Source organism: Ovis canadensis, chromosome 14 (assembly GCF_042477335.2).
Source record: "Ovis canadensis isolate MfBH-ARS-UI-01 breed Bighorn chromosome 14, ARS-UI_OviCan_v2, whole genome shotgun sequence".
Lineage (NCBI taxonomy): Eukaryota > Metazoa > Chordata > Mammalia > Artiodactyla > Bovidae > Ovis > Ovis canadensis.
The window spans coordinates 56,279,510-56,294,412 of NC_091258.1; the positions used below are offsets into that span (position 1 = coordinate 56,279,510).

General features: G+C 48.8%; 2 protein-coding genes and 1 non-coding gene across 6 annotated transcripts in view; 2 read left to right on the forward strand and 1 right to left on the reverse strand.

Annotated features, from left to right (window-relative positions):
• The window catches only part of ANKRD27 (ankyrin repeat domain 27), a 59,877-nt gene extending 50,154 nt beyond the window's left edge, over positions 1-9,723 (reverse strand). Inside the window, exon 1 of one of the 4 annotated variants that reach the window (XM_069550300.1) lies at positions 9,536-9,723. The gene's annotated coding sequence lies outside the window, so the exon portion shown is untranslated. Of the gene's footprint in view, positions 1-9,223 lie in introns of all 4 variants that reach the window. The other 3 variants (XM_069550302.1, XM_069550301.1, XM_069550303.1) reach the window with 3 other exon arrangements.
• Positions 9,701-13,371, forward strand: RGS9BP (regulator of G protein signaling 9 binding protein). The gene has a single exon (XM_069550304.1). The coding sequence runs from the start codon at positions 10,688-10,690 to the stop codon at positions 11,399-11,401; it is 714 nt and encodes a 237-aa protein (XP_069406405.1). The 5' UTR covers positions 9,701-10,687; the 3' UTR covers positions 11,402-13,371.
• An 86-nt stretch (positions 13,372-13,457) lies between these two features.
• On the forward strand, positions 13,458-13,650 carry LOC138419864 (U2 spliceosomal RNA). The gene has a single exon (XR_011249118.1). It is a non-coding gene; the product is annotated as a U2 spliceosomal RNA (small nuclear RNA).
• The last annotated feature ends 1,253 nt before the right edge of the window (positions 13,651-14,903 follow it).

Here is a 14,903-nt window from a genome sequence, read left to right on the forward strand (position 1 = left end):
TGGAGTTGGCAGGCCAGCTCATTTATGCCAGTCTGGGTATAAAATAGCTATTTTGCTGTTTCTAATTTTCATTTCTTTAATGAAGTTGATTATCACTTCTTTACATGCTATAAATCACCATGTTTTTTGGCCACTCTTCTAATGGGTTGTTTGCCCTTTTCTTTACAATTGGTAGCTCTCTCGACATCTGGACACTAAAAGATGTTGCAAATATCTTCTCCTGATCTGCGACTTGTCTCTCCATTTTTCCAAATGAGTGTTTTCAGAAATAAAAGTGTTTGATTTTTAATGTAGTTGAACTTGTCCATCTTTGCCTTACTGGTCAGTGGTCTTGGGAGCTAAAGAAATCTTATCATCTTGGCATGCCCCCTTGTAAATTTCACCATTCCCCCTATAAGAAGGTGGAGTCTATTTCCCCATCTCTCAAATTTGAGCCATCCCTGTGGTTGAGAATTGATGTTCTGTGATTCTGAGTGTCAGCCTCAAGAGACCTTGCAGGTTTCACTTTCATTCATTTGGCACCACGTGATCGCCATGCAATAGAGAAGCCCATGGGATGAAAGCCCATGGAGAGAGAGAGAGGCGGTCCAGTGAGCATAGCTGGCCCACTGGCTGGATGCAACCACACAAGTGAGCCCCGGTGAGACTAGCGGAAGACCCACCTTGCCGGCCCACAGAACTGTAAGGAATAATAAACTGTAGCAGTTGTAAGTCACGAATCTGGGGGCCGGCTGGTTATGCAGCAAAGGGTACCTGAAACCACATCCTTTCCAACTCCAAGGCCACAAAAATAGTCCCTGTAATTTCCAAGACTCTTAAAGTTTTTCATTTTCTGGAATTCATCTTTACTTTTATATATGCTATAAATTGGGCATCTAATTTTTTTCTGAAGGTAATCTTAGTGTGGTCAGGGTCTTATAACAAAATACAATAGACTGAGGGGGCTTAAAGAACAAACATTTTATTCCTCACAGTTCTGGAGGCTGCAGGTCAAAAATCAAGGTGCTAGTATAGTAGATCTGGTTCTTGCTGAGGGTCCACGTCTTGGATTGTATGGGTTGGCCACCTTCTCACTATATCCTCACATGGTAGAGAAAGAGTTCTCCTGTCACTTCAGCCTTTTATAAGGCCACTAATCCCATCATGAGGGCCCCACCTTCATGGCCTAACCTAACCCCAATTAGATCTCAAAGCTCCATCTCCAAATACCATCACATTTAGGATTAAGGATTCAACATATGAATTTGGGCTGGTTCGGGGTGGGGGAGGGTGTGGAACAGGGAGAGACAAACATTCAGTCCACAGCATTAGCCAACTGTTCCATCATTGTCTTTTATATATTGTATCCCTTTCACACCAGCAGATAATGCTACCTTTGTCAAATTCCGACTTCCCATGTATGTTTGCCCTATTTCTGGGGTTTACTCTGTTTCAGTGGTCTTGACCAGTGCCATCCAACAGATTTATGTGAGAAATGTAACTGTATATACATTATGCATAATTACATATATTATTTAAAATTTTCTAGGAGTCATATTTTTAAAAGTGAAATTAATGTTAATATAGGCACAATATATTTCCAACATGTGAACAATGCTTTAAAATTGTTGACATATTTTACATTCTTTTTATGTCTATGGAGTCTTCAAAATCTGATGTGTATTCTGCTCAATTCATACTAGCCTCATTTCAAATACTTAATATCCACATGTAAAAAGTAAAAATGTCACTCAGTCGTGTCCAGCTCTTTGCGACCCCATGGACTGTAGCCTTCCTGCATCCGTGGGATTTTCCAAGCAAGAATACTGGAGTGGGTTGCCATTTCCTTCTCCAGGAGATCTTCCCAACCCAGGGATCGAACCCAGGTCTCCCGCATTGTAGACAGACGCTTTACTGTCTGAGCCACCGGGGAAGTCCACGTGTAGCTAGTGGCAATCACTTCAGGAAAGGATCAGACCACATTAATTTGCATAACTATGCCTTCATCATAAGCCTTGACATCTCACAGAGGAAGACTTCTCCCCCTGTTCTCCAAAGTTGTTTGGTTATACCTAATTCTTTACAATATCACATGAACTAGAGTCAGTCTATCAATTCCATGAGATTTCTATTGGGATTTTTATTGTAACCACTAAATTTATAGACTAGAGAGTCAACATCTTTATAATAATGAATCATTCTCCATGAGCATGGTATGTCTTTCTATTTTGGTCCTCTTTTATGTCTGCCAATTAAATTTTCTCCATTTGATCACAGATCATGGACATCCCTGGTGGTCCACTGGTTAGGAATCCACCTGCAGAGGATGTGGATTTGATACCTGGTCCAGGAGGATTCCACACGCCACAGGGCAACTAAGCCCGAGCGCCACAACTACTGAGCCTGTGCTCTAGAGCTCACAAGCAGCAACTACCGAGCCTGTGTGCCACCAGTACCAAAGCCTGCACACTCTAGGGCCTGTGTGCTGCAACAAGAGAAGCCACCACAGTGAGAAGCCCATGCCCCACAATGAAAGAGTAGCCCCCACTCACCGCAACTAGAGAGAGCCTGTGCACAGCAATGAAGACACAGAGCTGCCAAGATTTAGTTTTTTTAGAAGATCGTAGATCATGTATAACTTCTATTAGACAGGATTTATATATTCTGTATAGGCTTGCTCCTATTGTGAATGGGGCTTCCAATACGCCCGGTCTACTCTCCTTACCATATATCAGTGTGGTTTTTAACTGAAGTATGAGACAGGAATACGAAAAATGGGCACAGAAAAGGAATCAGAATTTTAGCCATGTCATTTCACCTCTCTGAGCCTCCACCTCAGGTTGAACAATGGAGAAAATGAATACTTGTCTTATGGGATTTTCATTTACATGTTCCCGTCACTATTTTTGCCACTCTACACACCAGTGTACTGTCACTTTCTGCTAGCCCACATGGTGCTTTCGTGAGGATTACAAAAAGGCACCCCATCTTCCCCGTAGGTACAGCCCTGTGCCAGAGCACATGGCTTAGTAAGCAGCTCATAGGCTACACACCAGCCTAGTTGGCCAACAGCTCTTCTCCCCCAGGGCAGGACACTTGTGCAATATATAACCTGCACAGTTGTACATAACGGCTCTATTGTTAATGTTTGACATTTTCCTTTAAACATCTGCTGCTGCTGCTAAGCTGCTTCAGTCGTGTCCGTTTCTTGGCGACCCCAGAGACGGCAGCCCACCAGGCTCCCCCGTCCCTGGGATTCTCCAGGCAAGAACACTGGAGTGGGTTGCCATTTCCTTCTCCAATGCATGAAAGGGAAAAGTGAAAGTGAGGTCGCTCAGTCATGTCCAACTCCCAGCGACCCCATGGACTGCAGCCTACCAGGCTCCTCCGTCCATGGGATTTGCCAGACAAGACTACTCCCATTTAAAATTTATTTTTAAAAGAACCCTTATCACTACTTTAAATGGAAAACCAGCATGACTTCCCATTCAGATAATCTTGTAATTAAAAATGATAAAGCCAATTGACATTATTTAAAACCTGGCTAGATACCACTGCCTGCCAAAGGTTCTTTGAGCCTCTTCTTTTCATTAAAAAGAGAAAATTAGCAACAGTAAAGGGTGTCAAGTAATTTTATCCTTGATACAATTAGATGAATGAAATATAAGTGAAAAACTGAATTACTTTCTCATTATGTAACAGTATTCCAAAACGCCTCTTTGGGGAAACACTAGAACACTATGCCTAAGTGCATTATGAATTCTATCCCTAAAGTCTAATGCTAAAAACAGCCACCATTTATTTGAAAGCATCCTTGGTCTAGACACTGTGATAACTTCTACACATTCTCATCCCATTTGAATGCTCACAATAACTATAGGTAACTAAATACAACTAATGCTCACAATAGCCACAGTATCATTTGCCCCATGTCGCAGATGAAGAAACTGAGGGTCAGTTGTCCAACTCGAGGTTAGAGGGATGTCAGAACTTATTCTAACACTCATCCCTTTGACCACTGCATTCATCATGCAAAAATAGTTATGCCTAGGGGTTATAGCACACAAGCCACGGAGGCACAGACTCCACAATGCATTTCCCTTATAGAAGTCCCCGTGACAGACAGCCAAACAGGCTCCGCATCAGGTCCCCTCGGTCTGGTCCAGCCTGGGCTGTCTTGGCTGCAGGCCCTCCTGAGGACTGCCTGAAGAAGTCCCCTGAGCTCCCTGCAAATCCTCTTAGGGAGAAGAGCCTAGCATGAAAATGGCTACATATAATCCCTTCGCAGGCCCCAGCTCTGCAACCATTTAGGTATTTGAATCATTGAAGGCAACCATTACTGGAGCCCCAATAATCCTTTTATGAGTCTATACCAGGACAACTGGATAATATAATTTGGCTGGGGCACAGTCACAAGAAAACAAAGTTCTGTGCTGGTTCCGGACACAGCTGGTTCTACACGGCGGAGCACAAAAGTAAAGGTGCCTTAGATATAAACCCCATGAGAAACAGGATGAGACAAGGTCAGACTAAAACTGAGAAGGGACACTGACATCCCAACATCCAGACAGGATGCTGGCAGAGCACCAACAGCCGCGCCTAGGAGACAGACCTGACAAGTGTGGGCTCTGACAGAGGACGAACCACCTCACTGGGAAGCAAGAAGACTTAGAGACAGGACAGTGCCAGGAAAGGTAAGGAGAAAGGAGTACCGGGGATGGGGCTGGGCTGGGGTGTGTGGGAGGCATCCTTGGCAGGGACTACGGAGGGGCCAAAGCCATCAGGAGGCAGGAACACGTTCCTGGGGAGCACAGGAATAAACTCAGGGATAAACTCTGCTTGACTAGCTGTGAAAATGAGCTCTGAGAAATAATAAGAATCCAGACAGGGCAGGTCAGAGAGGGGCAGCAAGGGAAGGGAAGGGCCCTGAATGTCACACCAAAATTCTGGGTTCAAATGGATGGACTGAAAACACAAAAGACTCTCAGCACCCACTGCTGGTGAACGCGATGGAGCTAGCTGTTTTTCAGTCCAAGTCATATGCCTGCTCTTGGACATCAGTCTCCTGGTTGCCAATGACTGAATCCTGTCCAGCAGCAGGGACACAGAGAGCTCTGTCCAGCTCTGTCCTTGACCTTTCTGTCCCAGTGTTAAAAATACGTAATAATCAGAGACTTCCCTGGCGGTCTGGTGGCTAAGGCTCTGCACTCTCAATGCAGGGGGCCCAGGTTAGATCCCTGGTCAGGGAACTATTAATAGCTCCCACACAACACAACTAAAAACTCCTGCATGCCACAACAAAGACAGAAGATCCCGTATGCCACAACTCAGACTTGGCACAGCCAAATAAATAAATAAAAATACTACTATGTAATAATGCTTAGTGCCAGAGCTTAATTCTTATACAGGGGTATGTGCTTTAAAATAATCTGACAAGTTTACTTGTAAGAATTGGTTTTATATTTTAAAATCACATGTGAGGGAAAGAGGTTTGAAACCTCATATAAAACTCCTTAAAAAAACACACACACAAAATTCTACCCTTTCTTAAGTGCAAATGATGAAAAGATTTACAGAAAATCCAGTGAAGTTAGTCAGAGGTACCAAATACCCTTTGCACATGAATTATTTCAGGTTATTTTGGAAAGGAGAGTCAAGCGAGGCCTCAGACCAGTGCTGGGCATTTTAGGAGGTGGTGTGCACACCCGTGGTTTTGTGGTCTTCAACCGTCCTGCCGGCCCGGATGAGTCTGTGTTGTCGGGGACCATCTGATGATAGTGTGCAGCCTGGCTCGGCAGAAGCCAGCCCAGGAAAGTCCGCACCTCCCAGAGATGCACTCCCTGCTGAAATCTCACTGCTGCGGCTGCTCCTGCCCCGCCAAGGCCCGACCATAGACCCTGACCAGGCGTATCTTCCAACTGATGAGCAATATTCTCCAGCAGGCTTAATGTGTGACTCAGAAGGAAAAGGCAGAGAGGGAAAACTTCCTATGCATCTCTGCTTAACACCAAATGGAAGCAATTTGATGATGTAACGTGCGGTATTACAGCCGCCTGTGTCCTTCTGTAATGTCTACGCTCCTGTCCATATGCTTCTCAAAGCACTTTGAAGCCTGGCTGCCTGGCTCCCTGCAGACATGCAGTAACTGCTGGTCCACTTGAACAAAATGACAGCGAGGTGTTAGAGGAAGATGAAGCTCCCAGGGAGGGATTATCTCTCCCAGGAACTGGAAATCCACCACCCACATGCAGGGGAGGATGAGGGGCTGGTCCTGCAAGTGCTGGCAAAAAGCCAAAACCAATTGTGCTCAGAGCAGGCTAAGCACAGAGCTGGCTGGAATATGGAGCCTCACAGTAGGGGAGAAGGCCTCAGGGCTGGAAGAGGGCTGGAACCAGGGAAGTTTGGAGGAACACAACTACCCCTCAGAAAGCCACTCCACCCCCTGTCCCTGGAAATGCAGGGGAGCCACCAGGACCAAACTCCCTCGGGCAGGAGGGCAGGAGCACCACGGACCACTTCTCAGCACTCTCGGACGTGGAAGCAGCCTCGGGGCAAACCATGTCTGACTCTTTGGGTCTAAACCCTTTCTAGATCTGGTATCTAGCATCACATGGTCACATTCCCCTGCTCCTCTAGAGAAGGAGGAAGTTACCGGACACCAGCCTAACCCTGACCCTTCATAAACAGAAGGAGAGCCCTGACTCAAACACTAACAGTGGTATCCCTGGTGATCCAGTGGCTAAGACATTGCCTTCCAATGCAGGGGGTGCAGGTCTGATCCCTGGCTGAGGAGCTAAGATACCACATGCCTCAGGGCCAAAAAGAATAAAAAACACAAAACAGAAGCAATATTGTAACAAATTCAATAAAGACTTTAAAAACTGTTTGAGGAGAAGACAGATGGGCTCCAGGCTAAGTATTTACAACTGGCCTCCTATTCACACCTCCTAGGGTGGGAAGAAGATGAGCTCCACGCCTGACATTCATCACCAGCCCTCTGTTTATATTTCCTGAAGCAAGAGACAAACGGGCTCCAGGACGACATATTTGTGACCAGACTCCTATCTATATTGCGAGATCTACACCTCAACATAAAAACCAGCAACAGGAATCGGGTGAATAACCAGACATTGGGCATGTTTATGGCAGGGGTAGAGTGAGACTAAATCCTGTTAAAAGATCAGGTATTTCCCATCCTTGGGCCAAGGGAGACATTTCACATGTGCAGAAAGGCTCCTTGGGGGTCAAAAAAGAGGGGGCACCACCCCAAAACATGTGATGTTAAGGGCATCCCACAGACCTCTGGGCCAGAATCCATCCTGGAAAAAAGTTCTGCACACATGCTGGGGAGGGTCCTAGGGCAGGTCAGGTGTGGAAAAAGAAACCAGATAATTGGCTAAAGGTAAACAAAGACCCTGAAGAACTGTCCTGTGCTCGCTTCAGCAACACAGATACTACAGATACTAAAATCTAAAATCGGAAGAACCATCCTATATAAATGACAATTGCCTCTGTTCTGTGCCCTTCCTCATGAGGGGGGATGTGCACACCCTTCCTCTCTGGGTGTGCATCTCTGTCTCGCTTCTGTCTTAACTAAACAGTTTCTCTATGCTTTCTCCCACTTGTTGTTATGCTTTGTCTCTAGTAGTAAACTTTGTACCTCCATTTACATTTTTGGCTCCTCGAGAAATGAATTTTTCACTGGGGGCAGAGGTCCAGGGGACAATGGCTTCCAACATCTAGTGCTTGCTGTTCTGGTGGCTAGGATTCCTGGTTTTCATCCAGGCTACCCAGGTTTGATTCCTGGCTAGGAAATCAAGATTTCATTTCATGCCACTGCTTACTGCTGCCTGGCCACGATCAGGTCCACATTGGAAAAAGAAAAGACACTAACAGGCCAACATGTGTAGAACAAAACCCCAGCACCTGCCCTCATGAGAGCAACACAGTCCAAGAGGCACAGGACGCACAATGAGGAACCTGGAGCCCAGGCCCTAGGCAAACACTACTGTTGCCCTCCCAGCAGTGCTGCCGGGAGGGATTATCGCAGATGACAAGACCAGGTGAGAAGAACTCACCACGGATGTCCACTCAGCTTCAGGGCCCCGTATGCTTTTCCACCAGCAGGACTTGTGAGACCTATCTGTTTCTGCTCCCATCTTGCATTTCCCCCGCAGGCCTTCAGGCCTTGACCTTTGATCTACCACAAACCTGTCCACCTGAAAGATCGAGTGTTGGATCTTTCCAACACTGAGACCTGGGTGGGACTACTCCACTCCCTATCAGATGCACTCTCAACTTCTCTGCTTGGCATGGAGGCCCTCTTATTCCTGGCCTCCTGCCCACCTCTGCAGCTTCATCTCCTGCTGTCCACAAAGCTCCCAGAAGAGATGGGTTCTCCTCCCTTCTACCCATTTTATCCTAGAAACTACTCTTTCTCTGTCAAGGCCCCATTTGGCCCATAGGTGGCTGAGACGGCCAAGGGCCACAGTATCACCACTGAAACAACCAATTAAAGGGCAGACTTCTGCGCGAGAGATCCCTGAACCCAGCGCTCTGCACGGGGTTGCAGGCGGGGCCGGCTGCCTCAATGCCAAACCTGGCAAGGGGCCTGGAAATGTAAATATCCTGCTAACATCTGCTGCTCCTCTCTAGAGCTGGTGGAAGGGTGAATTACTTAATCGAAATAGGGGTCTCTCTTCCGGAAACCCACAAAACTTGTAAAATTCCAGCCCCAAGGCAAACTAGGAGTCCCCTACAGTTTCTTCTGCGCCTCATTTCCTGAATGTCCTAAATCCTCAAACAAGACCCTGCACGATCGCAAGCGCCCACGTCCCCAGCACCTCCAGGGGCGGCCAGAGCCGCATGGCCTTGCTCACGCGCCAATGGGCAGTCCATTTTCAACGAAAAGAACTGAACAGACTCAGAATCCAGAACACCCCTTGGTGCTTCATAGTTTTCCCGGGGTAATCTTAACCCAGCTGAAAGAGGAGACCCCCGCCCCATGAGAGGCAGGCTAGCAGGGATTCCCTCCTCTCCCCCCAGCGCCTCCATCACCACGGGGACCACGACAGCCCGGCTCGAGGATCCGCACCCCTATCCACAGCCTCCCATCCACAGCCCCACCCCCCTCCACCCGCTCCGCCAGGCCTCCCTTAAACCGCAGAAGCCACCCAGCCCGTGAGCGACGGCCCTGACTATTATTGCCCCCAAGTCTGAGTTCCTGGGATCCCAGACTGCTAACCTGTACAGATGCCGCGGGGGTCAGAGCGCGCACTCTTCGCCAACCCCACCCCTCGACCCGCAAACACACACGAGGGGCACAGCGAGCCAGGCTGCGGACTGGAGCTGGAGAGCGCGGGCGCGGCTGTCCACTCCGCGATGGGCCCAGGCCTCGGGGGCCTCCCGGGGACAGCCGGCCCAGCTTGGGGCGCCGGCCGAGGAAAGAGCCCCTCCCCCTTCTCCTCTCTGAGGCCCCGCCCGGCCTCTGAGCCCAGAGGCGCAGCCGTCCCGAGGGAAGGGAGAGGCGGGAGGAGACAGGAGGGAAGACACTTACTTAAAAGGCTACATAGTTTCACTCCCCGCCCTTCCTGGAGTGGCGCCGATACCTCCCGGCCCCTCGGTAGAGACCTCAGGGCCCACCACCCCAACGCGGCAGAACTGCTGCACCGCCCACCCCCGTTGGGCGGAGTCGCACCCCCAGGACTCTGGTCAGTCCAATGAGAAGCTGTCTTTATTCAGAGTGACGCGTGCGCAGAGCAATCATTGAGCCCGCCCAGCCAGGGGTGGGGCTCAGGCGGCAAGCAACACTTCCTTTTCAGACTGGACCTGCCCAGAGCCATCGACTGCGCCTGCCTGGAACGGGAGGGGGCGGGGCCGAAAAACACATCTGACACAAGGGGTGGGGTCCAAGCTCTGTTGCTGGAAAGCGGGCTGGACTAGGATGGGGAGATACGGCAGCCTTCCCGCCCCGCAGATTGCCCTTTACTACTCGGTTTGGAGGACAGGGGTGTCCAGTCCTACGAAGCATACTACTTCCGTCGGTGGCTGGGTCTAAGAGTCAGAGCCCCTGGATTGTAGCCCCATCACTTACATGCACGTGGCGTGAGCTTGATCCTCCTCCTCCCTTTTAAATCTGAGCCTCAGTTTCCCCTTCTCAAAAACAGAGGAGGGTTGGGTCTGCTGAGCGTTAATATTCCAGACTGTAATGGGGTGCAGAGGAGGGGGGGAGGGGGACCTGCACGTGACCTCCCCGCGCAGGGCCCCGCCTATCCCTGGTCCATGGGATGGGAGCGCTCAGCGAGGAAGGGCGGGGGTGGGCGGATCCTAAGAAACCCGACACCGCTGCCCTTAAGGCGCCCGGAGCGAGCGGCTCAGCGGCCCGCTAGCCCTGGCGACGGCAAGGGAGGAGGATGGGGACCTCAACACGGGCTTCGCAGGTGCTACCGTGGAGGCGAGGGCTGCGCAGAGATTCGGCGTGTGACTAGGAGCGCACCTGGGGTGGATGGATGAGGGAATGGCAAACCCGGTCAGCGGAAGCGCCTGTCGTGGACCCTGAGCAGCGGCAGCGCCAAGCTCCTCTCGGGCCATGAGGAGTGCTCGGGCCGTCCGGCCGAGGAACGCCGTCGAGGCTGGCTGCATCCTGCTGCGCTGAGTGGGTGAAGGTGAGAGGGGCGCAGGCGGCCGGGCTGCGCGGGAGAGCAGCGCCATGGCGAAGGAGGAGTGCAAAGCGCTACTGGACGCGCTTAATAAGGCGACCGCATGCTACCACCACCTGGTGCTGACCATCGGAGGCTCCGCAGACTCCCAGAACCTGCGAGAGGAGCTGCAGAAGACGCGCCAGAAGGCGCAGGAGCTGGCGGTGGCCATCCGCGTCCGGCTGACAGCCCCGTTGCGCGACCGGAGCCTGGGCGCCGAGGAGCGCGCCGAATTCGAGCGCCTCTGGGTGGCCTTCTCCGGCTGCCTGGACCTGTTGGAAGCCGACATGCGGCGTGCACTGGCCCTGAGCACTGAGTTTCCGCTGCAGGCGCCGCGCCGGCCGCTGGTGCGCACAGGGGTGGAAGGCGGCGCGACTGGCGTAGCGGCGCGCGCCCTGAGCGCCCGCAGCCTGCGGCACGAGGCGCATCGCGACTTCGACGTGGAAGACCTGCACCAGCTGGAGCGGGAGATCCTTCAGGTGGGCGAAATGATCCAGGATATGGAGATGAAGGTCAACGTGCCCCGCTGGACGGTGCAGGCCCGGCAGGCGGCAGGTGCCGAGCTCCTGTCCAGCGCCAGTGCCGGCGTCTCCTCGGTGGGCGGCGTGTCGGTAGAACAGCGCACTGGGCCCTGCGACCTGAGCAAGGCCAAGGCCGCCACCATCTTCAGCGCAGTGCTGCTGGCGGCTGTGGCCTTGGCGGTGTGCGTGGCAAAGCTGAGCTGACCCGTGCCCGACGGGCCCCCGCCTCCACCAACCCCTCTCCGGAGACACCTCTGGAAAACGTCTGCAACCCCCTGGACTAGGGATGGGAATGGGGTCTGGCATGTTTAAGGGGAACGGTTCTAAAGCACAGTGTGTGTAACGTGTATGTTTGTACGCGTGTTTCAAGCACACATCTGCCTGGGCAGAACGTGGCTTACCTCTTGCTGGCCCGGGAGGAGTTAATTTTGCGCGGGCCACCAGGGCATTATCGCTAATGTATGCAAGAGCTTTATCCCCTATTAATAGAAAACCGTTCTCAGTGACCTGAGATTCTTCCCAGTTAATACGTTACCGCCTGTGCTGCTGGGACGTGTTTACGCTGAGGCTGAGCTTGGTGCCCCCACCCCTGCGGGTGATTCCCATTCTCAGAGAGAGACAGTTTGGAAAGAGGATGGGGTGAAATGAAGTGTGAGGTGAGGGCGCTGTTTTGTGTTTGTGTGTGTTGCTTTTGTTTCCTGGAACAAGAAAGCAAGTGGTAATAAGATGTGAGCAGTTTTTATTACCTTCATCCTTTGGGGCCTAAGCTTAGGAGAATGTGTGTTCTTATAGGGCAGGATTACACACTTCTGCACCTACTTGCCTACTGAAAATGACTCCCTGGGTGGGACACAAGCTTTGGGAAGGGACGCAGTCTATCCATACAAGCACTTTCTCCTTGACTGGGGCTTATTTTTGTTCCAGAACTAGACCAGAGTTTCTGATCCTCCTTTGGGGGAGGGCTGGGGAATCCTCTTTGGAGCCCTTAATCCTAACTATCCCTTGGAATTTGCTTGCTAGCCAGTAGGAGAGCTGGCTTTGGAGGGAGCTGCACAACTCCCTGACCTGGACACCCCCTGAGAGGGTCAAGTGACATCACTGGGCTCAGAGGTTTTGAGCCAATCAGCCCTGAGACTAGGTTAGAACATAACAGCTTTAACTTCAAAATTTAGGAGCTTTTTTTAAAAAAAAAAATCTTCTGTTTAAAAAAATCATATGACCACATTGTGTACTATCAAAGCTGATTTTTTGTAAAAGACATTTGGCCACGAGTTCATACAGTTGCCAATGAATCATTACATGATGTCTTTACTTAAATACTTAGATTGCTAAACAAACATCTCATTTATTTTGAAAATCTGTCTTCTTAAGGCAGGAGATCATAGCATAAACTATTGGAACCACAGGTGTAGATGACAGAAGTTAAGTGGCCCTAGCCTTTTTGTGGCAATAAATAAGGAAATGTGGAAAACACCCTAGGTCCCAGGCTGGAATTTGCCTGAGTGGTGCCACCAACTCCCCACCTGTGGTTCAGAGAGAGCGTTGCTGGGGAAGAAAGGCTGAGAAAACAGATGCATTTAACTCTATAGATAAATTGGAATAAAACCCAGAGACTGATTTGGCTGAAAAGTGAAAAGAATTTTTTTTCTCTCTCTTTTTTACCCCAGAAGGGAGAAAGGGGACCGGGAGGAGGGAATGGGTAGTGTTTCACAGGGCAGTTTGAAGGGCCAAGGGTCAAAAGTAAATATCAGTCCCAAGAGCTCAGTCCTACAGACCACCCTCCCAGCCTCGCTCACCCAGTCCCACTCCTCAACACACAGATAGTTAAACCACAGGACCTGTTTGTGTGTTTCTGTAAAGATGGTTTTAAAAGATCCACAAAATCTTAAGCTGATTAAGAGTTCTGCAACAATAACTAATAAAAGGAACTCCTCCTGCTTCATCCAGTCTGGGTGAATCTGAATTGGGCCATGTCAATTTCTTTTTACACCTGCCTTCCCAGGATACCTTCAGAAATGACGTAGGAAGTTTTCTACCTCCCCTCTTTCTCATCCACCTGGGATATAGCGTGGACTCTTGTCACCTCACGTCTCTCAGGCTGGGGCATATTGTGACCCACTGTTGGAAAATATCCCTAAAAACCAAGCGCTAAATATATTCTTTGATCTATAAAATTGTGACTCTTTGTTCTTTTAAGGTGTTTTGGTTCATGATTCATCAGAATCTGTTATAGAAACAACCCATTAGAAGCTGTGTAGTCATCACTTCTCAGCCTTTTGGCTAAGATCAAGTGTAGAAGTTGTGTAATCCATAGAGGGCAATTGGAACAAGCGAATGTCTTTATTTTCACTCTTTCCATCCACTTGACAGATCCTTGAGTATTTACTTACACGTGCAATCAGATGTGTACCTGGTTCTGAGAATCCACTGCTCACTGAAATCAGTGATAAAGTACTGTACACACACCAAAAAAGCTGAATTAGAATGAAGGTATTTATCCCGTGGCTCTGTTAACCTAAACACCTCTTTGTTAAATATTCATAATATTTGGCATTATTTGGGGTTATAACATTGCTTAATAGAACTTTTTGCTCTGTGATGCGAGCGAAATCACCTTCTGCTTGAGCAGTAGGCTGCCCTATAACAATATCTCCCTGATCTCATTTCTCTGTATAATTCAAGAGGTTGTTTTCTGGTAGAAGCCTGATTCAATTTAGAGGTTGGATATCAAAGTCATTAATTTTCTTAAAACATTTGGTATGATCTTATACTATGATACAAGTGATTAAAAAATTACAAATATTTAATAATAGAGGGTATATAGGGTATGGTCAGTGTTAGAGTCAACTTTCCTAAATTAAAGGTACAAGTGAAAGGATAGGTCTTCACCTCAAAAATTAACTGCTATTATATTGATAAATCTATCATATGTTAAATACCTGTAAGAGAAAATATACCTGGCATCTCTTTTGGGAAAATAGCACAGCTTTATCTGATACTGGTATGACAAGAATTCATAATGTCAACACACTTATCATGGGAACTTTCAACTCTTCCTATTAGAAAAAAAGAACAGAACAATGTTTATAGAAGAAAAAATGCCCGGCAAATTCTTTTTTATGTACTCTAAGAATGTATGCTCTTAAATGCCACAAGAGAAAATATTTTTGGCAAGTCAAATTAGCGCATAAAATTCATGATTTGCCTAAGGTTTACAGTAAGGTACATAAGAGATGCATGATGTCCAATGACTGAAAAGCAGTTTGGGTTGAAAGAGAGTTCTGGGTTGCATGAGAACCCTGATCATGCTGCATTTTTTTCAACATGCACGTTCATACATTTTTTTTTTTTTTTTTTAGCTAGACAGTTGATTTTTAGGATGCAGTTCTCTGTTCTGTAATGAGTGTTTGTTAAGGGTGCAAGCCCCAAAGTGTGAGCCTGTAAGGCAGGAGTATAGGACTGACTTCTGTATTCCTTCGGGGAGTGCCTCCTCCTACAAGGCCATACCAGTTGCAGTGGGCAGGGCTCTGCCTTTCTCTCCAAGTACCTCAGACAGGTCACTGACTTCCCTGTGTCTCCCTTCCCTCATCTGTGAAATCAGAGGGTCCTGACTGGTAAACCCCAAAACATTTAACAGAATGCAGTTAGACAGGGAAGAGTTATTTGGGGCTTTTTTTTTGGGAGGGGTGGGGTGGCGAGGGGTTGT

Excerpts from the sequence above, each read along its gene's own strand:
- RGS9BP (XM_069550304.1), top strand. The coding sequence starts at position 10,688 with ATGGCGAAGGAGGAGTGCAAAGCGCTACTGGACGCGCTTAATAAGGCG.